The 26,197-nt window shown below is 45.5% G+C and overlaps 1 protein-coding gene across 4 annotated transcripts in view; it reads right to left on the reverse strand.

Moving 5' to 3' along the window:
- plxna4 (plexin A4) overlaps positions 1-26,197 on the reverse strand; it is a 552,119-nt gene that overhangs the window by 232,118 nt on the left and 293,804 nt on the right. For all 4 annotated transcript variants that reach the window (XM_068005167.1, XM_068005168.1, XM_068005169.1 and 1 more), the window contains exon 5: positions 15,954-16,054. In XM_068005167.1, the coding sequence (XP_067861268.1) occupies positions 15,954-16,054 (101 nt within the window). The remainder of the gene's footprint in view (positions 1-15,953; positions 16,055-26,197) is intronic.

Raw genomic sequence — 26,197 nt, forward strand, 5'->3', positions numbered from 1 at the left:
AAGAACTGGAGCTGACAACAAATACACAACTCTTTTGTTGTCAGCTCCAGTTAAAAGTTTCGGGGTAAATTTTATAAATGAGTGCTCCCAACGCAAAGCCTCGTGCAATGGGAGCACGTAGCAGGAATCAGAAGCTGAGGTCAGCGGACCTCACCCCAATTATCCGTCCATTAGTTACATTGATTTGCATCGAAACTACAGCACAAAAACAGGCCATTCGGCCCAACTTCTCCATGCCATTGTTTATGCTCCACACGAGCCTCCTCCCTCCATACCTCATCTAATCCTATCAGGATACCCCCTTCTGTTCCTTTCCCCCTCACGTGCTCATCTCGCTTCCGGTTAAATGCATCGACGCTATTCACCTCAACTACTCCTTGTGGTAGCGATTTCTACATTCTGACCACTCTTTGGGTAAAGAAGTTTCTCCTGAATTCCCTATTGGATTTATCAGTGACTATTTTATATTTATGACCTCTAGTTTTGGACTTCCCACAAATGGAAACATTTCCCCACATCTACCCTATCAAACCCTTTCATGATCTTAAAGACCTCTATCAGGTCACCCCTCAGCCTTCTCTTTTCTAGATAAAAGAGCCACAGCCTGTTCAACCTTTCCTGATAAGGATATTCTCTCAGTTCTGGTTTTAATGGACAGAATGTTATGCTGGACCAGGCCTCAGGGGGTTATGGCAGTGTAGTGGTTATGTTCCTGAATTAGTAAACCAGAGGCCTAGATTAATAATCCAGGGAAAGTGAGCTCAAAACCCAATGTGCCAGTTTGAGAATTTGAATTTAGTTTAAAAAACCTGGTATCGGTAAAAGTGACCATGGAACTGTCAGGTTGTTGTACAAACCCAACTGATACAATGTCCTTTAGCAAACGAAACCTGCTGTTTCCTTACCCGTCTGGCCTATATATGATTATATGTAATGTGGTTGACGCTTAACTGCCTTTTGAAGTGGCCTAGCAAAGCATTCAAAAGAAAGGTCCATCAACATCTTCTCAGGACAACTAGGAAAGAGGAATAAATGCCAGCGATGCCCACATCCCAAGAATTAATTTTTAAAAAACTAATATGGCATTGGTCAACTAATCATAGGATAGACTTTACTGCTTTTGAGAGGGCAGAGGGGAGAGTATTCCAGGAATTAAGGAATTTGACTTTTGTTGGGCTTGTTCTGCTCGAAAATTGGAGACTTTGAGGTGAAGGGAATTGATATGGCTGCTCCAGGAAAATTGTTCACTCTGGTGCTAGGTGTCAGCCGTGGCTCAGTTGGTAATGCTCTTGCCTGTGAGTCAGAAGGTCATGGGTTCAAATCCCACGCCAGGACTTGAGCATAAAATCTAGACTGACACTCCAGTCTAGTATTGAGGGAGTGCTGCACTGACGGAGATGCTGTCTTTTGGATGAGACGTTAAACCGAGGCCCCGTCTGCCGTCTCAGGTGGATGTAAAAGATCCCATTTCGAAGAAGAGTAGGGGAGTTCTCGTTGGTGTCCCATCAACATTTATCCCTCAACCACCATCACCAAAAAAAGATTATTTGGTCATTATCAGTTGGGGAGGGGTGGGGCTGATTAGGGACCATAAAGGAGATCTACTCATGGAGGCAGAGGCTGAGGTACTAAATGAGTACTTTGCATCTGTCTTTACCAAGGAAAAAGATGCTGCCAGAGCCTCAGTCAAGGAAGATATAGTTGAGATACTGGATGGGCTAAAAATTGATAAAGAATTGATACTAGAAAGGCTAGCTGTACTTAAGGTAGATAAGTCACCCGGTCCGGATGGGATGCATCCTAGGTTGCTGAGGGAATTGCGGAGGTGCTGGCCACAATCTTCCAAACATATGTAGATACGGGGGTGGTGCCAGAGGACTGGAGAATTGCAAATGTTACACCCTTGTTCAAAAAAGGGTGTAAGGGTGAATCCAGCAACTTCAGGCCAGTCAGTTTAACCTCAGTTGTGGGGAAACTTTTAGAAACAATAATCCAGGACAGAATTAACAGTCACTTGGACGAGTGTGGAATGATTAGGGAAAACCAGCACAAATTTGTTAAAGGCAAATCATGTTTAAGTAACCTGACAGAGTTTTTTGAAGAGGTAGAGAGGGTAGATGAGGGCATTGCAATAGATGTGGTGTATATGGACTTTCAAAAGACGTTTGATAAAGTGCCACACGGTAGGCTTATCATCAAGATTGCGGCCCATGGAATAAAAGGGGCAGTCGCAACATGGATACAGAATTGGCTCAGTAACAGGAAACAGAGAGTAGTGGTGAATGGTTGTTTTTTGGACTGGAGGGAGGTGTACAGTGGTGTTCCCCAGGGGTCGGTGCTGGGACCAGTGCTTTTCTTGATATATATTCATGACTTGGACTTGGGTGTACAGGGTACAATCTCAAAATTTGTAGATGACACAAAACTTGGAAGGGTAATGAGCAGTGAGGAGGATAGTGATAGACTTCAAGAGGATATAGACAGGCTGGTGGCACGGACAGTCACGTGGCAGATGAAATTTAATGCAGAAAAATGCTGTGTGATATATTTCAGTAGGAAGAACGAGGAGAGGCAATATAAACTAGAGGGCACAACTATAAAAGGGGTATAGGAACAGATCTGGGGGTATATGTGCACAAATCGTTGAAGGTGCCAGGGCAGGTTGAGAAAGTGGTTAAAAAAACATACGGGATCCTGGGCTTTGTAAATAGAGGCATGGAGTACAAAAGTATGGAAGTCATGATGAACCTTTATAAAACACTGGTTCGGCCACAACTAGAGTATTGTGTCCAGTTCTGGGCACCGCACTTTAGGAAAGATGTGAGAGGGTGTCGAAGTGATTTACTAGAATGATTCCAGGGATGAGGGGCTTTAGTTACATGGATAGACTGGTAAAGCTGTGGTTGTTCTCCTTGGAACAGAGACAGTTGCGGGGAGATTTGGTAGAGGTATTCAAATCATGAAGGGTTGAGACAGAGTGGATAGAGAGAAACTGTTCCCATTGGTGGAAGGGTCAAGAACCAGAGGACATAGATTTAAGATGATTGGCAAAAGAACCAAAGGTGACATGAGGAAAAACTCTTTTATACAGCGAGTGGTTAGGATCTGGAATGCACTGCCTGAGTGGGTGGTAGAGGCAGATTCAATCAAGGCCTTCAAAAGGGAACTGGATCAGTCCTTGAAAGGAAAAAATGTGCAGGGCTACGGGGATAGGGCGGGGGAGTGGAACCAGCTGGATTGCTCTTGCAAAGAGCCTGCGCGAACTCGATGGGCCGAATGGCCTCCTTCCGTGCTGTAACCTTTCTATGATTCTATCACATTGATGTTGTGGGACGTTGCCATGTGTAAATTGGCTGCCGCATTTCCTACATTACAACAGTGACTACACTTCAAAAATTGGCTGTAAAGTGCTTTTGGACGTCGTGAAACACGTCTTCCTTTCTTTCATCTGACTCAGAGAGGCGAAGAGGCAAGAGCAGAAACAGACAAGAAGGTCGGGGAAGAGGAGAACCGGGTTTCTAAAAAAGTTGGCAGACATGAATCACCACTGTCTGGGAAGGGAAACTGGTTGGTCCTGGAGCTTTTTTTAAAAAAAAAGCTGCATACTGTAGTCTCAATAATATGCCAAAAATCAATACGGTATTAATGTAACATTCAAATATTGAATAACTGTACATGCATTATGTGAGTCACTGCACTGAGTCTGAATTGTTTTATAATGACTGGGCTGAGAAGCTTTGCAAGCTTTTTATTTTACGTTTTAATCAATAATGAGTGTGGACTTGAAATGATTCAAAGGCCTTTACAAAAGGGATTGTGTTCGATCCCCTCAGAGAAAGGCTGCTCACAGACACCATGACCCTTTCCAATACCCTGCAGGCACTAAGCTCACAGCAGTGTCAAAATTCACAGCCACGCTCGCCTCTCTTTCACGCTAAGCAGCATCTCAGTATTGAGATACTATCGACAACCAAAAGAGTCGCCGTTTCTTTTTTTTCCGAGCTTAATTCCACCCCCCCCCCGCCCCACCCCCCCGGCCCCACTCCATCTCCTGAAGCTGCTGATTCACGATGGGGTGCGTTACCATGGACCTCCCTGCATCTTGCCCATTCTTCCTCTGAGTGCCTATAATTACAACAGTAACCACACTTCAAAAAGTACTTAATTGGGCTGTAAAGCGCTTTGGGACGTCGTGAGAGGCGTTATAGACGTGCAAGTCGTCCTTTCTTTCTTTCGATGGTAGTCATGATGTGGAGATGCCGGTGATGGACTGGGGTTGACAATTGTAAACAATTTTACAACACCAAGTTATAGTCCAACAATTTTTATTTGAAATCTACAAGCTTTCGGAGGCTTCCTCCTTCGTCAGGTAAATGTTCAGGAGCTCCTCGAAGCCTACGCATTTATACATATAGAACAATACATGGTGTTTACAGACTGCCCCTGCAACTGCCCGTTGCCAAGGCAATCACCGTGTTCAGACAGAGAGGTGTCACCTGCAGAACCCCCGAATACACATTCAACAAAAAAACAAACAGGAAAAAAAACAGAGAGAGGCAGAAACATCCGGAGAAGGCAGAGAAAGCCAGCAAATGACCCATTATATTAAAAACAGATAGCTTTTGTTCGCTGGTGGGGTAACGTGTAGCGTGACATGAACCCAAGATCCCGGTTGAGGCCGTCCTCATGGGTGCGGAACTTGGCTATCAATTTCTGCTCGACGATTTTGCGTTGTCGTGTGTCTTGAAGGCCGCCTTGGAGAACGCTTACCCGAAGATCGGTGACTGAATGTCCCTGACTGCTGAAGTGTTCCCCGACTGGGAGGGAACCCTCCTGTTTGGCGATTGTTGCGCGGTGTCCGTTCATCCGTTGTCGCAGTGTCTGCATGGTCTCGCCAATGTACCATGCTCCGGGGCATCCTTTCCTGCAACGTATGAGGTAGACAACGTTGGCCGAGTCACAGGAGTATGAACCATGCACCTGGTGGGTGGTGTCCTCTCGTGTGATGGTGGTATCTGTGTCGATGATCTGGCATGTCTTGCAGCATGTCTGCCTTCCAGATGTTTCTGCCTCTCTGTTTTTTTTTCCTGTTTGTTTTTTTGTTGAATGTGTATTCGGGGGTTCTGTAGGTGACACCTCTCTGTCTGAACACGGTGATTGCCTTGGCAACGGGCAGTTGCAGGGGCAGTCTGTAAACACCATGTATTGTTCTATATGTATAAATGCGTAGGCTTCGAGGAGCTCCTGAACATTTACCTGACGAAGGAGGAAGCCTCCGAAAGCTTGTAGATTTCAAATAAAAATTGTTGGACTATAACTTGGTGTTGTAAAATTGTTTACAATTTTCTTTCTTTCATCTGACTCAGCGAGGCCAAGGGGCAAGAAGAGACAAAGACAAGAAGATCAGGGAAGAGGGGAGCCAGGTTTCTGAACAATGTAAGGAATCTTGCAACACCAGGTTATAGTCCAACTGTTTTATTTGAAAATCACAAGCTTTCGGAGGCTTTCTCCTTCGTCAGGTGAGCGAATGTGCACACTCGCTCACCTGACGAAGGAGGAAGCCTCCGAAAGCTTGTGATTTTCAAATAAAACAGTTGGACTATAACCTGGTGTTGCAAGATTCCTTACATTTGTCAACCCCAGTCCATCACCGGCATCTCCACATCACGTCTGAACAAAGTAGGCAGAGAGAGAGTTAAGAACATCACATGCCAGGTCTGTCTCAAAGTCAGTGATTGCTGGCGTGCTGTTCGGCGATGGGAGGAGGGGAGGGGAGAGGAGGAGAGACGCAGAACCAGATCCTGTTTCTCACCTGGCCCTATCCACATCGGTCATTCGTACACAAACGCACTCTCCAACAAGAGGTGGGGGGGGGGGGGGGGGCGGGGGCGGGTCAATGGATGGTAATCGGAAGCGGGATTACCTCCTCCCTGGCTGATCACCTCCACTCTCTACCCTGGCCAATACTGAAGCCAATTATTGACCCCCAATTGCTGCTCCCACCGAGATCAGCGATCCAAGCCCGGAGCAGAGATCAAACAGGGGGTCCTCAGTCCTGTGCCACATTCTACAGTGCATTTACCCGTCTAACCGAGGCCCCGTCTGCCCTCTCAGGTGGACATAAAAGATCCCACGGCACTATTTCGAAGAGGAGCAGGGGAATTCTCCCTGGTGTCCTGCCCAATATTTGTCCCTCAACCAACATCACTACGAACAGATTATTTAATCATTATCTTGTTGCTGTTTGTGGGATCTTGCTGTGCGCAAATTGGCTGTCAAGTTTCCTACATTACAACAGTGACTTCAAAAAAAAGTATTTCATTGGCTGTAAAGCGCTTTGGGACATCCCGAGGCCGTGAAAGGCGCTATATAAATGTAAGTTCTTTCTTTCTTTTATCGTCCCATGTCCCCATCAGACGGGTTCATTCTACAGTTTTGAGGTCCGAGGATGAAGAGGGAAAGGGGAAAAGGAAGAATAAGAGTCAACACTTGTGCCCCGCTTTAAACTCACACAGAAGGCAAAAGTTTGCTTGACAACAGTGGTCCTGCAGAGAGGAAAGCCTCCTCTCGCTCAAACTCTCTGACATCTGGCTGTCCCACTAATGGACCGCCCTTCACCAAGATTCTCTCAGACCTGAAAGAGGGTCCCCTCCCCCCCATCTCCTCCCCTTCCACTCCTGTCAACATATACAAGAGGAGGGCAGCAGGACTCATTAAGGAACTAAATGATCTCTCCACAATTTATGGATTTATCTGGGATACATGCAGCTCATCAGAGTCCTTATAAAGCACACTGTAGAGCACAAAAAAAAGTAATTCATTTAGGACAGCTTACAGACAATTACACCAGCTCGACTCAGGTAATTAGAGAATAATGTACTCTTAAACTGATAGGGTTAGATGAACAATGAGGAGAATTGGGGCAATTAACTGCACAAGTATGTGTATTGACTGTAGAACTGTACACTTAAGTAAGAATGACGCTTATTTAACACTTAACAGAATAGGCTTCGCTGGGATGGGAATGTGGAAATGGCTATTTATTTGATACACTCTAAAGGCCTCAACAAACACTTCATTCCAAACCTTCCACCACCAATTTCCATCAAACTAATTGCCACAGATGATTAAAATTTCAGTTGACTATACATGCGAGATCTCCTGTAACACAGCCATGGCACCACGATAAAGGCCGCTTTTATTCTATTTCCCAGTTCCCTCCAGTCTAGCGAGAGCAAACCCGTGTGTTCCTTGACCCCCTTTTACTTGGCATTCGGTGCTGGGGGCGCTGGTTCCTCATTGTACTACGAAATAGATCCCCGACATAACGTGGAGCGGATCCCCACCGTAACGTGGAGCGGATCCCCGACATAACGTGGAGCGGATCCCCGACATAACGTGGAGCGGATCCCCGACATAACGTGGAGCGGATCCCCACCGTAACGTGGAGCGGATCCCCGACGTAACGTGGAGCGGATCCCCGACATAACGTGGAGCGGATCCCCACCGTAACGTGGAGCGGATCCCCGACGTAATGTGGAGCGGATCCCCGACATAACGTGGAGCGGATCCCCGACGTAACGTGGAGCGGATCCCCGACATAACGTGGAGCGGATCCCCGACATAACGTGGAGCGGATCCCCAACATAACGTGGAGCGGATCCCCGACATAACGTGGAGCGGATCCCCGAAGTAACGTGGAGCGGATCCCCGACATAACGTGGAGCGGATCCCCGACGTAACATGGAGCGGATCTTCCTCGTCATATGGATTGGCCGTCCTGTGTAACGTCCATTCCCAAATACTAGAAAAGGAAAAATTTGCAGGGCTATGGGGAAAGAGCAGGGGAGTGGGACTAATCAGATTGCTCTTTCAAAGAGCTGGCACAGGCACGATTGGCTGAATGGCCTCCTTCTGTGCTGTAAGATTCTGTGAACCCACAAATCAAGGCCCAAGTAAGTAGGGTGGTCCTAACCAAACAAAGAGCAAGGAGTTTACTAGTGCTCTGCTGGTAGACTATGCAGTTTTAACTGGTTAAATTCCAGAGACACATCTATCCGTGCTTAGAGGTCCTTAAGTCTGTGCATAACCTCTTTAGACTTAGGTGAGTGGGGTGGGTATCTACAGGGTGAGTGTGTGCACTCCACAACGGGCAAACACAAATCTTACCCGTGTGGATTTCTTAGTCGCTTGGTTTGGAGACTCTTAAATTTGATGGCGGGTTTCTGTCAAGACACTCGACTAACCAAAAGAAAAATTAATCTTACTGCAGAATTTTCCTCAGTGTTGGCTGCACTGCTGACATATAGAGCAAGGCCCAAAGTATTATGGATATACAGCAGAACTTCACTTATCCGGCTTCCTGATTATCTGTCAGAATTTTCACGGCACAGAGGCTTCGGTGAGACGTCAAAAGTACCCAATGTCCCTTATTATCCGTATTGTACCTGTCTTCATTCCTGTCCTGAGACTATTACTGTGTCAGGTTTGCGAGAAGAAAATTTGGAAACTCTTGATTATCTGCCATGATTCCCTCTGTTGTGACAATTAATAGAAGTCCCTGTAATAAAACTACTATCAGGCTGTGTTACACTCCATGGAACAAATGGATCGCCGACTCTCACTGACGGGACTTGCGCCTGAAGAATGGCCACTTGAGCTGGAGACCATGTTCCAGAGGAACTGCACCCTAGAATGAGTCAACGTCTTCAGAGGAGGTAGAGGATGGGGACAATCAGCGATTAAAAAATAAGGACCACCACTGTGCCAGTGAAAGTAGCGCCTTGGGCCATTTTGCTACGTTAAGGGGGATATATAAATGCAAGCTGTTGTAAGAGTTAATTGTCACGTTTGGTGGCGGGGGGTGCGATTGCCATATCAGAGGTAAATCCAGGTCTTCTCACAACTTCAACCAAGTAAGGGAAACTTTTAGACAAATCAATTAGACTGAGACTTGCCTGTATCATGTTCTGCCCCCAGGTTTGACAGCTATTCCCAGACCTGGGCAGGCAGCCATGTAACAGTCAGGGCTCGGTTCTTCCTCTGTCGTGCACAGAGCCCTTTTCACGGAATAAAATTTCTGTCATTTAATCACTCTCTTTCTCCCCTCAACAATTAAAAGTTAAAGCCACATGAAGAAACCTTTTCCTTAACAGTTGGCTCTTTTGAGAGATAAAAGGAATAGATGGCAATGTGAATGGCTGCAGTGGTTTTTAAGGAAGCACCATCAAAAAAGAGATTGATTATAAATAGTGATTCATTCCTCAGAGATGGGCGCTGATTCATATAATGGATTGGCATCGCTATGAAAACGGTTTGAAGTGCCTTCTGAGAATCTCTAGATCTGTCAGACACTTTTACAAGGAGCCTTGGGTCCTGCTGACCAGAATCATCTCCCCACATGAGTTCAACTAATGAAACAAGAAGCTTTCTACACAGTAATCCTGCTGACGATAGCAAAATGGTGGCGACGTCAGCTTCACATACAGCTCAGTTTAGTTCCCGAGGCTGCCTAGTGGGAACTAACCCCAGGTCCACGCGAAGTTAACATTATGGCTGCACTCGTGGGTAGCCAATGCGCTTCTGCATTGGATCCCTGACTACACTAGGAGAGATGGGCTCCAATTCTAAGTGTGGTCTAACCAAGGTTCTATGAACCACACGTCAAAACTGAAACCAGAAGGAGCAGATTTGGGACATTAGAGCTATTTGGGACCACACCAGTATCAAGTTCTGTCCAACCTCTATTCATATTTCCCACCTGTAAATGACCACCCCAGGTCTGAAGGAACAGTAGTCAAGACCGTATTTAACTTCACTACCTGCCTGTTCCTTCCATCGGCAGGTGCCTTGCCCCAGGGTTGAGGGAGCCAACAAACCAATCGCTAAAAGACGTCACCACTAAACGATGAACTTGGCGTCAGAACTTGTGCTGCTGTGCTGCCTACCTGCTGAGTAGGAGCAGGAGTTCGACCAACACCTCTCCTGGCCGCTAACCACTGCTGCCAAAATGAGGGACACTGAAACTTAATGTGCTAGATAATGACCAGGTAACTGGGCTTGGTCTGTACTGTTCCAATCCAGAGAGTTAACTCACTCTTAATAGTTCAGCTCACGCATCATCAGTGCTCAAGATCTGAGGCCCATTTCTCATATGGGGGTCAATTGCAAACAATGTCTCAGTCTTGCTCCCCCGATCTTTCCCACAAGTGGGTGCTTAGGTTTTAAACCCGAAATGTTTATCCATTTTTCTCTCCTTCAGACTGACCTGCTGTGTTCTTCCACCATTTTCTGTTCTTAGTTCAGATTTCCAGCACTGTCGTTTTTCCCTTCGTACCTCGGCCATGAGCAGACCACCCATGGCATCGCTCATGGTAAATCAGAGGACGTGTTTTATAAGGACAGGGGCTTGATACCATGTAACACACAGTGTATAGTTCTACAGCCCAGGTGCAGCCATGGGTATCTCTGATCCTTTAAGGATGCTGGTCTAACTGGCATCAATTTTTGTCTGATTATCTTTCTGTGAAACGCATTGAAACGTTTTTCTAGCTTGAAGGTGCTACATAAATGCAAGTTGTTGTTGTGAATAGGCACATCCTGAAGTCAACTGTTTCTCTAGATTGGATGCAACAGGAAATGACTGCCTTTCGTTGCTTTGCATTAGTCACAAAGTGTGACACTGTGTTGTGACATCTGGGATGTGACATCTGGGATGTGACGTCTGGAATGTTACATAGAATGTTCAGCAAAGAAACAGGCCATTCGGCCCAACAGGTCCATGCCAGTGTTTATGCTCCACACGAGCCTCCTCCCTTCCTACTTCACTTAACCCTATCAGGATATCCTTCTATTCTTTTCTCCCTCGTGTTTATCTAGCTTCTCCTTAAATGCATCTTTGCTAGTCACCTCATCTACTCCTTGTGGTAGCGAGTTCCACAATGTGATGGACTCAGAATTTTCATTATATATTAGATAGACAGACAGACAGACAGTTAGATAGATAGATGTGATAACTTTGAGAGTTGCTGCATACCCGAGAAGAACAAAAGGTCGATGGGAGATGGCTGTGGTGTTTCAGGAAAGGTTCATCTGTCTGACACTTTCACATACACACTTTCTGTCCCTTTCTCTCCCAACAGAAATGTGAATCCATACAACTATAAACTCAAGAATGATTTTCTAACTCCCCAGGTATCATGTTCGAACAAATCCATAAAATTGTAAACTGCCACATCAATTTTCAATTATATAATCAGTAAAACTCATTTTTATTGAGGTCTCTTACGATCAAAGGGCCGGGAGGGGAATTCCCACAGTGCAAACCCTACAGAGTCATTTCTTACAGTGACTGTAAAATCCAGTCAAGTACCCAACACATGAACACAGAAAAACATTTAATGCAGTTTTCAAATCCCACATCTTTCTTTTTCTTGTTCCATTTCTGACTTGCTGAGAGTATCGAAGCTGATGACCTCCAGGTTGACCTCAGAGAGAGCAAGCAGCCAACCCAGATCTGGTCACCACACATCACTCAGAGCCGGCTCTCTGTTTTCTCTCCAGGCTTCTCCGACCCCTGGAGGCTGAGCAGCAGAGATCTACGTTTTCAGTTTACACCACCTAAATGATTCATCAGGCCTAAAGAGCCCACCTCGCTGCACAGACAGCAGCCTGGACCGTGGGACGAGATGGCAACACGAGCTCTCAGCCTGCCTGAGCTCCCCGGTACGCAATCCAATCGATGCTCTCTGCAGCTCTGCTGCTGGAGTCAAATTTCCAGCTGCAAAAACTGGGACAGGCACCTTATGAAATCCATCCTCAGGCCTTGGCACGATGCCCAACACCAAGAACCTAACACCACAATCTACCCGTAGCCTTGGATCAAGCCTGGCTCTTTGTGACTTGTTGCCTTTCTCTGACTAGTTAAACAATCTTCTGCTGCCAGTCTGGTTTCTTTCTTGCAAGACAAAAAAGCAACATTTCTTTCCTTGACACTGAGTTTGAGAATTATTATGATTTGCCCCTTTCCTTGCCAAGCTGCAATGGCTCCCTCCCAATTTTTGTCAGGCAAGGGTATAGAACCAAGGCAGGTAGATAGAGTTAAGATACAGATCAGCCAAGATCTAACTGAACGGCGGAACAGGCTTGAGAGGATGAATGGCCTGCTCCTGTTCCTATGCTCCTCCGCCCCAGCACATCGATTTCAAAGTCCTTGTCTTTTTTTTCAGATCACTCTAGGGTCTCGCCCCAACCCTATCCTAGCCATCTTCTCCAGCTGGATGTCCTGACCACTCTTCCAGCTTTGGATTACTCCATTCCATCCACCCCACCAGTGAAGGCCAATCTTCCATCCCCGCCCTTCGGCACTTTTCACCCTTAAACTACCTTTCTATTTCTCCCTTTGTTCAAAAGCCTCCCTCTTGGACCATGTTTTCATTCCTCACTCCTCCCCCACAACCTTTCAAGCCTTTTTCTCGGTGTCCTCCTCACCACCACCACCCCCACCCCCCCGACCCCCGCCTTCTCCCCTTTGTAAAATTATCAAGAGTAGTTCATGATTGGCACTTTAAGCAAGCTATTGTGTAGTCTTGTTGAATGAGCATCGTGCTACAGAGCAACAGTGGTGCTAATTGGTAACTAAAACATTTGCGGGTGTGGCGAGACTCCAACACACGCAGCCCTTCAAATTCATGGCTGTAATCAGATCATCAAGAAAAGTGAACTTACACTATTATATTCAGGCAAAAACAAATGAAATTATCACTGACTGAAATTAAACACTGTTTGAAAAGGGTGAGAGAGTGCTGGGCTCAGCAGCAACAAGACAAGGGAGTGGCACTGGTACGACAATGGTTTCTGCGTGATTCAACAAGCCTAGATTTGATTTAAGAACATATGAAAGTATAGAAATTGAAAACAAAAGACCATTCGGTCCATCAAACTCATTCTTTCCACAAATCAAGTCATAGAAAAGATCAGTTTTCCCCACTCCATCTTGTCTCCACTCTTGTAAAATCAAGCAAAACTCCAGGTTACCTATCTGATCTTACATCCCACAATGTCCATCCTGGACATGATCCTAGCAATTCAAGAGCCATCACGTTCCACGCTACATTCAATCATCCCTCTCTGTATTTAGACCCTCTGTCCTGTCCCAACCAGATAGTCATCCAGCCCTTTACTAGAAGGTATTAATTGGTGTAGTATTAACTACTTAGAAAGTGTGGTATGAAGTCAGACCACTTGACTAACAGGAATACAAGGTCTACAATGCCATGCCACTGAACAATTGCACATGCATCACTACCATTGGCTCATTCGGAGTTGTGTTTACAGAATTCTTTTATAGTTCAATAATTCTTTCAAGGGGCAATTGAATAAATATTTGAAGGGGGAAAATTTGCAGGGCTATGGGGAAAGAGCAAAGGAGTGGGACGAATTGGATAGCTTTTTCAAAGAGCTGGCACAGGCACGATGTGCCTCCTTTTGCGCTGGATGATTCTATGAATTTATGTGCAGACATTTATTCTATGTTGTTGTTGTCCCTTTAGGCCTCCTGTGCCACTCATCGTGTGGCTGACAGAATAGCCAAGTAAGTGACGTGCTCCTGATCTCCCGCTCTATAGGAGATGGTGGGAGAGCAGCCACAAGGAAAAGGGGGTCAGCCATTTAGAACTGAGCTGAGAAGGAATTTCTTCGCTCAGAGGGTCGTGATTCTTTGGAATTCTCTACCCCAGAGGGCTGTGGATGCTGAGTCGTTGAGTATATTCAAGGCTGAGATCGATAGATTTTTGGAGACGAGAGGAATCAAAGGATATGGGGATCGGGCGGGAAAGTGGAGTTGAAGTCAAAGATCAGCCATGATCTTATTGAATGGCGGAGCAGGCTCGAGGGGCCGTATGGCCTACTCCTGCTCCTATTTCTTATGTTCTTAAGGGTGACAATTCACTGCTAAATCTACTCTCCACCTCTGGGGTTAGTTATCAGAGAACCTCTTGGCTCCCCTCAATCAAAATTAATTGAAGATTCACATAAGGGCATAATTAGATCGAAGAATTCCAATCAGATCTGATTGTACTTTCAGTCAAGACCGACAAAGATAAAGGAGCAAGGCCTCTGTAATGCTAGAGAGAACGTTTGGGTGACACATGTCTGCCCTCTTTCAGTCTTCAAAACCATTGAACAAAAACAGAAAATGCTGGAAAAGCTCAGCAAGTGAGGCAGCACCTGTGGAGAAAGAAAGAGAGTTTCTTTCGTCAGTAATTGTGTTCTGACGAAAGGTCTTCGATCTAAAACTTTAATTAACTGTGTTTCTTTCTCCACAGATGCTGCCTCACTTGCTGAGGCTTTCCAGCATTTTCTGTTTTTATTTCAGATTTCCACCATCCGCAGTATTTTGCTTTCAATACCATGGAAACAACTCCCCTCTGGCTGGGCAGAGGCTGCAAATTTGGGATGTGATGGAGGGCAGGACAGTTGTTGCGTTTGCACAGGGCTTGCTGCTTAATTAAGTTGTGTCTGTAGCAGAGGCTGAAGGTTAACGATCTTATTGAATGGCGGAGCAGGCTCGAGGGGCCGTATGGCCTATTCCTGCTCCTATTTCTTATGTTCTTAAGGGTGACAATTCACTGCTAAATCTACTCTCCACCTCTGGGGTTAGTTATCAGAGAACCTCTTGGCTCCCCTCAATCAAAATTAATTGAAGATTCACATAAGGGCATAATTAGATCGAAGAATTCCAATCAGATCTGATTGTACTTTCAGTCAAGACCGACAAAGATAAAGGAGCAAGGCCTCTGTAATGCTAGAGAGAACGTTTGGGCGACACATGTCTGCTCTCTTTCAGTCTTCAAAACCATTGAACAAAAACAGAAAATGCTGGAAAAGCTCAGCAAGTGAGGCAGCACCTGTGGAGAAAGAAAGAGAGTTTCTTTCGTCAGTAATTGTGTTCTGACGAAAGGTCTTCGACCTAAAACTTTAATTAACTGTGTTTCTTTCTCCACAGATGCTGCCTCACTTGCTGAGGCTTTCCAGCATTTTCTGTTTTTATTTCAGATTTCCACCATCCGCAGTATTTTGCTTTCAATACCATGGAAACAACTCCCCTCTGGCTGGGCAGAGGCTGCAAATTTGGGATGTGATGGAGGGCAGGACAGTTGTTGCGTTTGCACAGGGCTTGCTGCTTAATTAAGTTGTGTCTGTAGCAGAGGCTGAAGGTTAACGATAAAGGGCCAATTTGATGGTGGCAACTGAGAGATAATACTTCATTCACACTGCTGAAATAAGGTCGTACTCTCTCCAAATACAGCCTCTGTTTTGCCTCTGAGAACAACTAAAAGTCACATGACATAAATCCGCACTCAATGGGTTTTATTGTCCCCCGGGCTAGGAACAGGGGGGTGGAAATTAGCCCGTGTTTCCGCTCTTGGTCACTATACACACCCCACGCTGCAAAGTGAGAATAAATGCTCATTGGGTGAGGACTGGTCTCAGTCAGTCCCAGCTTCTGAGGCAGTCTGGGAGTGGAGATAGGAGATTCAGAGAAGAAAATGGGAATAAATTTTGAATGTGACTGTCTGGGTGATAGTGTGGGGGAGCGGATTGCCTGGCCTTGGTAGAACTCGACCAATTTTCATCCCATTCAAACCAATCGGACACAATTTATAACAGGCGGGCGATCTGCTCTGCCTCATCACTACCCAGGCAGCCAAGTTCAAAATGATTATCTTCAAAACTAACCTAAATAAATTAAATATCAATCACTGCCTTCCCTCGGCAGATACACTGTGCTGTTTCGGCGCCACTGGCTGCTTCGTACCAAGTGCAGGGAGAACGTTCCTTTGTCACCAAACACTGTCTGAAAATGCTCCACATGTCCCTTCCGTTCACTAAACAACAAGTTGGTTTGCACAGCCGCAATGGAAGGCGTGAAGGGGATTTGAGTCTGTACTCACGTGTTATGGAGCACACACCAGCCACAGTGAGGGTCTCCGGAGCCCAGGCATTCAGTGCACGTCTTGTACTGTCCACACGCCTCCACCGGCACTCTGGTCAGCTGGAACCAAAGAAAGGAAGTAGAATTTAGTACAGTGCCGTCAGGCTCTTGTCAACTGAGAAATCAGAGGGCTGAAGCCCATAATACGGAACATCAAACTGATTTCTGATGTGTGATTTGTGATATGTGATTTGTGATGTGTGATGTGATGTATGGTTTGTGATTTGTGATCATGGAACCATAGAAAATTTATGGCACAGAAGGAGGTGATTCGACCCATCGTGTCCGCGCCGACCGAAAATGAGCCATCCAGCCTAATCCTACTTTCCAGCACTTGGTCCGTAACCTTGTAGGTCACAGCACTTCAGGTACACATCCAGGTACTTTTTCGATGAGTTGAGGGTTTCTGCCTCTATCACTCTTTCAGGCAGTGAGTTCCACACCCCCACCATCCTCTGGGTGAAAAAAATTCTCCTCAGCTCCCCTCTAATCCTTCTACCGATCATTTTAAATCTATGCCCCCTGGTTATTGACCTCTCTACTGAGGGATATAGGTCCTTCCTATCAACTCTAACTCGGCCCCTCATAAATTTGTACACCTCAATTAAATCACCCCTCAGCCTCCTCTGTTCCAAAGAGAACAACCCCAGCCTGTCCAGTCTTTCCTCATAGTTAAAATTCTCCAGTGCTGGCAACATCCTCCTAAATCTGCTCTGCGCCCTCTCTAGAGCAATTACATCCTTCCTGTAATGTGGTGACCAGAACTGTACACAGTATTCAAGCTGTAGCCTAACCAGTGTTTTATACAGTTCCAGAATAACCTCCCTGCTCTTATATTCTATGCCTCGGCTAATGAAGGAAAGTATTCCATATGCCTTCTTAACCAACTTATATACCTGTCCTGCTACCTTCAGGGATCTGCGGACATGCACTCCAAGGTCCCTTACTTCCTCTACACACCTCAGTATCCTCCCATTCAATGTGTATTCCCTTGCCTTGTTTGCCCTCCCCAAATGCATTACACTTCTCCGGATTGAATTCGATGTGTCACTTTTCTGCCCACCTGACCAGTCCATTGATATCTTCCTGCAGTCTACAGCTTTCCTCCTCACTATCAACCACACGGCCAATTTTTGTATCATCTGCAAACTTCTTAATCATGCCCCCTACATTTAAGACCAAATCATTAATATATATCACAAAAAACAAGGGATCTAGTACTGAGCCCTGCGGAACCCCACCGGAAACAGCCTTCCAGTCACAAAAACACCTGTGGACCTTTACCCTTTGCTTCCTGCCACTGAGCCAATTTTGGATCCAACTTGCCACTCTCCCTTGGATCCCATGGGCTTGTGCTTTTTTGACCAGTCTGCCATGTGGGACCTTGCCAAAATCCGTGTAGACTACATCAAAGGCACTACCCTCATCGACCCTCCTTGTTACCTCCTCAAAAAATTCGATCAAGTTAGTGAGACACGACCTTCCCTCATCAAATCCATGCCGACTGTCCTTGATTACTCTGTCCCTTTCTAAGTGATGGTTTATCCTGTCCCTCAGGATTGATTCCAATAATTTGCCCACCACCGAGGTTAGATTGGCTGGCCTGCAATTACTCGGTCTATCCCTTGATCCCTTTTTAAACAATGGTACAACGTTAGCAGTCCTCCAATCCTCCGGCACCACCCCTATATCCAGTGGGGATTGGAAAATTATGGTTAAAGCCTCCGCTATTTCCTCCCTTGCTTCTTTTATCAGCCTGGGATACATTTCATCCAGCCCTGTTGATTTATCTACTTTCAAGGATGCTAATCCCCTTAATACTTCCTCTCTCACTATGTTTATCCCATCCAATATTTCACACTCCTCCTTAACTACCACGTCTGCATCATCCCTCTCTTTTGTGAAGACAGACGCAAAGTATTTATTAAGAACCATACCAACATCTTCTGCCTCCACACAGCGGTTACCGTATCTGTGCCCTCAGCTCATCTGCCTTATTCACGATACTCCTTGCATTGAGGTATATACCTTTAAGCACTGCCAAACTCCCTTGCTGTTTATTTTCTAACCTTTGTTTTCTCTGCCTTCCTAAGTCACTTACTAATTTTCTGCCTTCTATCTCCAATTCTGATTCTGTCCCATCTGAATCTACATTCAGGTTCCCATTCCCTGCCAAGCTCGTTTAAACCCTCCCCAACAGCACCAGCAAACCTCCCTGCAAGAATATTGGTCCTGGCGCTGTTGAGATGCAACCCGCCGGCTTGTACAGGTCCCACCTCCTCCAGAACCAGTCCCAATGCCCCAGGAATCTAAAGCCCTCCCTCCTGCACCATCTCTCCAGCCACGCATTCACCTGCTCTATCCTCCTATTTCTATACTCACTGGCGCATGACACCGGGAGTAATCCGGAGGTTACCACCTTTGATATATAATTTGTGATGTGATTTATGATCTGTGATATAAGATTTGTGATATAAGATTTGAAATACATGGTTTTTGACATGTGACATATGGTTTGTGATATGTGATATGTAATTTGTAGTATGTTGGATAAACAGCATTTAGCACAAATTTGATTAAAATAAAGACAGAAAATGCTGGAAATCCGCAGCTAAGAAAACACGTTAATATTTCGGGTGTAACTTTTCTTCAGAACTGCAAAGTGATCCAATGAAAGATCTCTACCTGAAACATGAACTTATCTTTTTTCTTTTTGGACTCTGTAATTCTAGCATTTTCTGTTTTTATTTCACATTTCCAGCATTAACGATTTTTCTTTCTTCTCGTCATTATTCCAAGTTTATTGCACCTTCGGTGTTTACTGTGACCACCTGATCTCTTAATTTCCATCCCTCGCCGGGGTTTACAATGTCTACACTCCATATATTGCTATGATACTTACAACTTACATCGTTTTTTTTAAAGTACGTTTTTTCCCCCCCTTAACTAGGCGAGGGGTAAATGGAACCCTTTCCCACTTCATCATCCAGTGTCAAGCATTCCCAAGTCAGGTACAGCACGGGTTCGATGCAGGTAAAGGTCCTTGTACTCCTGCCCCAATGAGGAGCCCACACCTGAACCTCTACTCCATTTTTCATACTTGCCATCCTTGACACCTCCCTGAGTGAGTGAGTATGACAAAACAGAGCCAGTATTTGTTTTCGGCTGTAGGACCACTAGGAATTTGTGCGAGACTTCACATGAATTCCTTACAGCCACAACAGAACCGTACTCCATCACTTTCCTTGATCCCACTGGTGAGAGGGCAATGTAACCTCCAGCCCTCGCTTGGTTTTACAATGTCTGCACTCTATATATTGCTATGATGCTTACAACTTCCATCATTTTTTTTTAAGTGAGCTTTGTTTTTCCTTAGCTAGGGGAGGGGTGAATGGAACACTTTCCCACTTTATCATCCAGTCTTAGCATCAAGCAATTCAAGCACAGGTTAAATGTGCCATCCAATCCCCCATTTTTTTTTATCTGCCATTGCTGTCACGGCTTGAGACACACACGCAGTGATAATCACTGCCGTCTCCCAGCTCCCTCACAAGCTACACACACCTCCATCATTCTTCTGTGAGGCGTGTAAAGTTTACTCTTAGTTACATCAGACTATTTGCTTAATATTTAGTGCCTGATACGTTATTGTAAATATGCTCTTAAAGGGATCAAAGGCACAACGTGCAGCCAGCTAAATCCAGTTGAAGCCCCACTCCGTGACACCAGAGCACATAATCTAGGCCGACACTTCAGTGCAGTACTGAGGGAGTGCTGCACTGTCGAGGGTGCCGTACTCCAGTTGAGCCATTAAGCCGAGGCCCGGTCTGCCTGTTCAGGTGGATGTAAAGGATCCCATGGCACTAATTGAAGAGGAGGGAGTTCACCTACTCTCAACTCTAAACCAACATCACCAAAAAAATAGATTAACTGCTTATTTATCTAATTTGCAGTTTGTGGGACCTTGCTGCGTGCAAATCCGCTGCTGCATTTACCTACGCACGACAGTGAATGCACTTGAAAAGTACTTTGTGTAGCACATTGGGACGTTATGAGGAGGTGAACGGGGTGGGGGTGGGGGTGGGGGGGGAGGAGTGGACTGCTTATGACACGAATTTAACCTCAATAGTTTTAATACACAGTCTGCACAAACCAGGGAGGGAGAATGAACATAAATCATCAAAAAAAAAATCCTTTATAAGTAAAACGGGGATCAATACTCAATGTAGTGAAAACCAATTGTTTTATTCAGCCTCTCTGTGCTTGTAGTCACAGACACAATCCATTATTGAAGATGTCAGCCAAATCATGGCAGAATCAGCATTGGGTATACAGAATGTTCCAGAAAGGCAGGATGGGATAGCTCCCTCCCTCCCACCCCCCCCCCCCCCCTTGTCATTTTCAGCGTTCAATAGCTTTTTATTTTACAAAAGTGCACAAGCCGAGAGAGAAAAAAAAAATCCCAGTCATTGGATTTCCCACAGGAGAGCTTGTTCCACAGCAAACACCGAGGCTTGTTACTTTACAGCAACGATTACCACAAAAACACCTGCAAGCCAGCAATACCTTCAACTGAATACAGCCATTCCTCTGACAGGAGCATTGCTCCGTTATGTTTCAGGGTGAGGCTGCCTTTAATACTGCCTTTAGTACTGACCCATTAATAGTAGGGTTTGCCAAATCTCGTTGGATATGTTCCAGTCGGTTTCGTCATATGACCTCTCGCCTCCAACCGCCCCGCCTCCACGCTCACGCCATTGGTCGCCTTGCGGTTATCAGTAATAATGGCGGCTACAATAGCCACAATCCTCCGGGCACCAGAAACTGCTCTATCCATCGCCTGGTTTTACCGGAGCCTGATTTTACCAGGGCCCCATTGCATCCTGGGCGCGTTGCGGCCCTGCTGTTTGTGGTAAGTTTGGCCGTGTTTGCCTACATCACAACAGTGACTGCACATCAAAAAGTACTTCATTGGCTGTAAAGCGCTTTGGGACATCCTGAGGTCATGAGAGGTGCTGTATAAATGCAAGTTCTTTTTTTCTTTCCTCTTAAAAGTGCACGTGTTGAAGTCAATTGAGAACAGGATCAGGCTGTGATGTTCCCTGCGATCAAAAAGCCCACCGACACACACACAAAGAATGATCACTTGGACGAGGTCTTGGAGAACTACCAGTCGCCTTGGAACTTCACCCAAAGAGTCAATACCACCAAAACAGGACGGAGCAGCGGGCGTTGGAATTGACAGAAGTGGAGAAAAACAGGGAGGGAAAAACTAACGGGCTTTAAAAAAACAGAAAGGAAACATATTTCTTAGAAATCCGGAATAAAATCATCAGAGGAGTTTTCATACTGGAATAACTTTTCATCGTGTTATTATTCAGTGGACAATCCCCCTCCTCCCTTCCCCCATCCCCCACCGCAGTCTTCCACCAGATTTGTGGTATTATCAGGCCTATCGAAAGTTCTGAATTCAGCAGAGGTCTCAGACGTTAATCAGATTCCACACCTCCACGGGCTGCGCTGGTAATATCCTTTGTTTCTCTTCCTTCAAGTCCCTCTCCAGAGACTTCAGCATAACATCTAGGCCGACACTTCATGACTTCAGGCACAGCGCTTCACAGCTAATGAAATACTTTTAAAGTGAAGTCACTGTTGTAATGTAGGCAAATGTTGCAGCCAATTTGCGCACAGCAAGGTCCCACAAACAGCAGTGAGATAAATAACAGGTTCATCTGTTTTTGGTGGTTTTCAAAGATAAATGTTAGCCCAGAGACTGAGATAACCTCTCTGATGTTCTTCGAAATACAACAAATGGTTGGTCCCTCAACATCCTAACGAAACTAAGGGTCATAAATATAAGATCGTCACTATTAAATCCAATAAGGAGTTCAGGAGAAAACTCTTTGTCCAGAGAGTAGTTAGAATGTGGAATCCGCTACCACATGGAGTAGTTGAGGCGAATAGCATCGATGCATTTAAGGGGAAGCTAGATAAGTACATGAGGGAGAAAGGAATAGAAGGATATACTGATAGGGTTAATGAAGTAGGGTGGGAGGAGGCTCATGTGGAGCATAAACACCGGCATGGACTAGCTGGGCCGAATGGCTTATTTCTGTGCTGTAAATTCAATATAATTGTATATGTAATTCCATTAAGTAGTGACACAAGATCTCTTACATCCTCCTGGGAGGGCAGACAGAGCCTCAGTTGAAAATCTCACCCAAAAGACAGTACCTCAGACAATGCAACACTCCCTCAGTACTGCACTGAAGTGTCAGCCTGGATTATGCGCTCAAGTCTCTGGTGTGGGCCCTGAACCTGTGACCTTTATGATTCAGAGGTGAGAGTGCTACCCTTTCAGCCACGGCTAACTGCCAGGTCAATGAAGAGTAACATTTACAAACAATAAAACCTCAACAAGAGAATAATTTTTAAAAATACGGAAATACGCAGAAGAAAGTTAAAACTAATGCTAATTATTAGTAACAGTTTGATTTTTTTTTAATGTTCAGAGAGGGTTGCTATTGGCGACGCGCATCTTCAAAATCAAGCTGGCATCGTTAGATCATGAGAGAGGACACGGCCTCAGTTAAAAATAGAATTAAGTAAAAGCCCATCCTCTATAAAGGTGACGGGAAAACTGGCAATCCAACAATGAGCAGTTATTATCCTGAAGTGTTGTCAAGCTGCTTTGACACATCTGTGTGGCATATTTCAATAATTGCAGCGATCAAAAATCCATTACAACCCAACGCAACCCATTCCTCAGCAACGACACTGACGTTAAGGGCACTTCTCTTGACGAGCCTGGGATTGGTTATGCATTTGCTTTAGAACTCTGGGGATGATGGAGAGGATTGAAACATGTCTCGGTGAAATATTACCTGGGGCCCCTGGGGTTAAACCTCCACTCATCGCCATCAGTATCACTGGCTGAAGTCAAAACTCGTGAAGCCCTGAATCTTACTATACCACATTCTTTCCTCTGACCACAATACTGTGGTGTCCCTTTCCTCTCTCCATCTTACCTTCCTTCTACAATCCACAGCCGAGTAAACCCTTCATCTAATCATTACATTTTTACTTGCTTCATGTTCCTCTGCTGAATGCAGGAATGTCGATAGACAAAACTAGTCAAAAACTTGCGCCTATATCAAGGTTGGAGGGAGGAGTTTGCAAACAATCAAGAGCTGGTAGATTAGGGTCAAAAGGAAGAGAGAACTTGTATTTATATAGCGTCTTTCATGACCTCAGGACATCCTAAAGTGCTTCACAGCCAATGAAGTACTTTTGAAGTGTAGTCATTGTTGTAACATCGGGAAACGTGGCAGTCAAATTATGCACAGCAAGGTCGCACAAATAACAAATGAGAGAAATGACCAGAAAATCTGTTTTTGGTGGTGTTGAGGGATAAATGTTGGCCCAGGGACTGAGAGAACCTTCCTGTCTTTCTTCAAATAGTCCACGAGATCTTTTACATCCTCCACAGCAGGCAGACAGGGCCTCGGTTTGAGATTTAAGAGGGTGGTGAACGTTTGGAATGGACTGTCCAAGGAGGCCACCAGGGCTTAAGACAAAAGTCATTTTAACAGGGGTTTGGCAAGAAAAATCAGTTGAGGGATCCAGTCAGTAAACTGTTCTGAAGTCTGGGGCCATATTGACCGACACAGAACTGGAAAAGACCATGTTCCCTCCTACTCTTTTTGGCATTGGTGGTGTCCTGCACCATGGGGCTTCGCTCGTTAGCTCAGTCTCTCGATTAGAAGAACACACACCTGGATTTTCGTTGTCCAGCTGGATTATCAGACAGGTGCCATGAGGTGCATCCTGAGCTTCTTTATAAAATCCACAGCAACACTTCACGGGCCAGACAGGTTTGGCTAAACTGCAGGTGTGGACTTCTCCACCATGAGATCCCTCACACAGTGCTCAGGCCCAGGATTTGGAGTGCCATTGGACTATCCAAGCTGCTCATCATCACCATCCAAGTGACAGTCTGGATTGTGTGTGCAAGTCTCTGGAGTGGGACTTGAACCCTCAACCTTCTGAGTCAGAGGCGAGAGTGCTACCCACTGAGCCAGAGCTGACACTTAGACCCAACCTAACCTTCCAGCATACACTGCATAACCTTGACCAGTTTCCTTCTTTGCCGAGACGTTTCCATGGTCCTCGGATCCCAGGTTTCACACAGCATTTAAAGATCCCTCGTCTGCATTTATCCTTAGAATCCCTAATCCTTTTTCTAAGCATATGTCCAATCATGAGGTGTTTATTGGGGGGGGGGAATTAGTCAGGAGGAAGATGGCTCTTATGCTTATTATTTGTAGTGAAATCATAAAGAACTTATTTAGCAATCAGTGGGCGGGGTTTTGACAGGATTGAGTTTGGCTATGATGCCTCTTTTACATAGAATGACATAGACATTACAGCACAGCAACAGGCCATTCGGCCCAACTGGTCTGTCCTGGTGTTTATGCTCCCCACGAGCCCCCTCCCACCCTATTAGCATTTCCTTCCATTCCTTTCTCCCTCATGTACATATCAAGCTTTCGTTAAAGGCATCTATGCTATTCATCTCACCAACTCCTTATGGTAGCGAGTTCCACATTCAAACCACTCTCTGGGTAGAATAGCTTGTCAATACTGACTGTCTGAACTCACCTGCCAAAAATGACCAATTTGGCAAGGTACCAAATGGGTGGTTGGCACCTGTGCAACTGAACCAGTGAACAGGAAAGATAAGAAGGGCAAAAAATGCAATGAACTTTTATTAAAATAACATTTTAAAATTCTCCATTGGCTTCAACGTTGTGACATAGGAGGAGGCCATTCAGCCCCTCGAGCCTGTTTTGCCATTCAATTAGATCATGACTGTATCTTAACTCCATCGACCCACCTTGGCTCCGTAACCACTAATACCCTTATCTAACAAAAATCCTGGGCTATCATTCTGGTGAATACACAGTCACAAGAGAAAAATCAGACCCGGGATTGTGGTTCCTATATATATATAAAAATATAAATATATATAAAAATATATATAAATATACGTGTGTGTGTGTGTGTGTGTGTGTGTATATGCTCCTGCCACTTGTCTGAAGCAACACTGTCGACAGATATTCTGTGAGGACCTCTTTGGAAGGTGAAATCAGAAAGCTCAGGTGAGTGATATAAAGTTGGCTTCTTTTTCCAGCTAATTACACTGTGCATCTCAGCTTCAGCGGTGCTGAGCAGTGTCAGGGACTCAGCTGGTGTGACCCTACATCTCTCCTGCGTTACTGACAGTAACAGCCACCTGAATGGTGCTGACATCTGACCTCTATATGGAGCTGTCAAAGAGGAAAAATCACCGCCTTTAATGACAGTAAAAGTCTGTGAAGATGTGCCTGACAGGATGGAATTGTCACTTCTGCTGTAGTTTATATCAATATTAAAGTCTAATTTCTTGACAATATAATCGTCTTTTTTTTTTATTCCTCCCACCTTCTCTTCAATCGCTAAAACGTTCAAAAAGTTTTAACCCTTTGAAGAATGAGAAATGTCCTTGCTGTTTGTTTTTTTGAACCTCCTCATCTCTCCTGAAGGTGCTGGCTCATCCCCATCTGGTACCTCAGCTTGGACGGCGGGTCTCAGTAGGCTTGGGGCACGTCAGAGCGGAGGCCCGATGCTGCCCTCACCCAATGTTGGCACCTACGCACTTATCAGCAGGAGGCGCTGGGTAGCCCGAGCTCCCTTTCCCAATCGGTGGCTCGTGCTGCAAAGGACGTGTCTGCCGATGTTGGGCAGGGGGCAGGATTGTGCTTGGTGGCAATGCCTCCCTTGGTTGAATAGCTGGCCAACACTCACTGCCTGGGCTCACGTATGACATCTGGCCACTTGGGCAAGGCTGCCAGGACCCTAGCATCAGTGTGTCGGGGGTGGGGGTAAACACAGACCCAATTTATTTTTGCTGGGGCAAAGCCTCAGTAAGTGTTGCTGCTCAATGAGATTTGATATTAAAAAGTCCCCCCTATCCCAAGACTAATGGGAATTGCATCCCAGCATAAGACAGCACCTACAGGTCCCTGAATACAGTCAATCACTGCGAGGCACTTCTGCTTTACAAAGAAAACCCGGGCCCTTTAAGAGGAGCCCACCTGGAGTGCAGAAACCATTGTCCATTATAAACCAAACAGCGTTACTCAATACAACCAACCGATACGT

This window comes from Heptranchias perlo, chromosome 24, assembly GCF_035084215.1.
Source record: "Heptranchias perlo isolate sHepPer1 chromosome 24, sHepPer1.hap1, whole genome shotgun sequence".
In the NCBI taxonomy this organism is placed as follows: Eukaryota; Metazoa; Chordata; class Chondrichthyes; order Hexanchiformes; family Hexanchidae; genus Heptranchias; species Heptranchias perlo.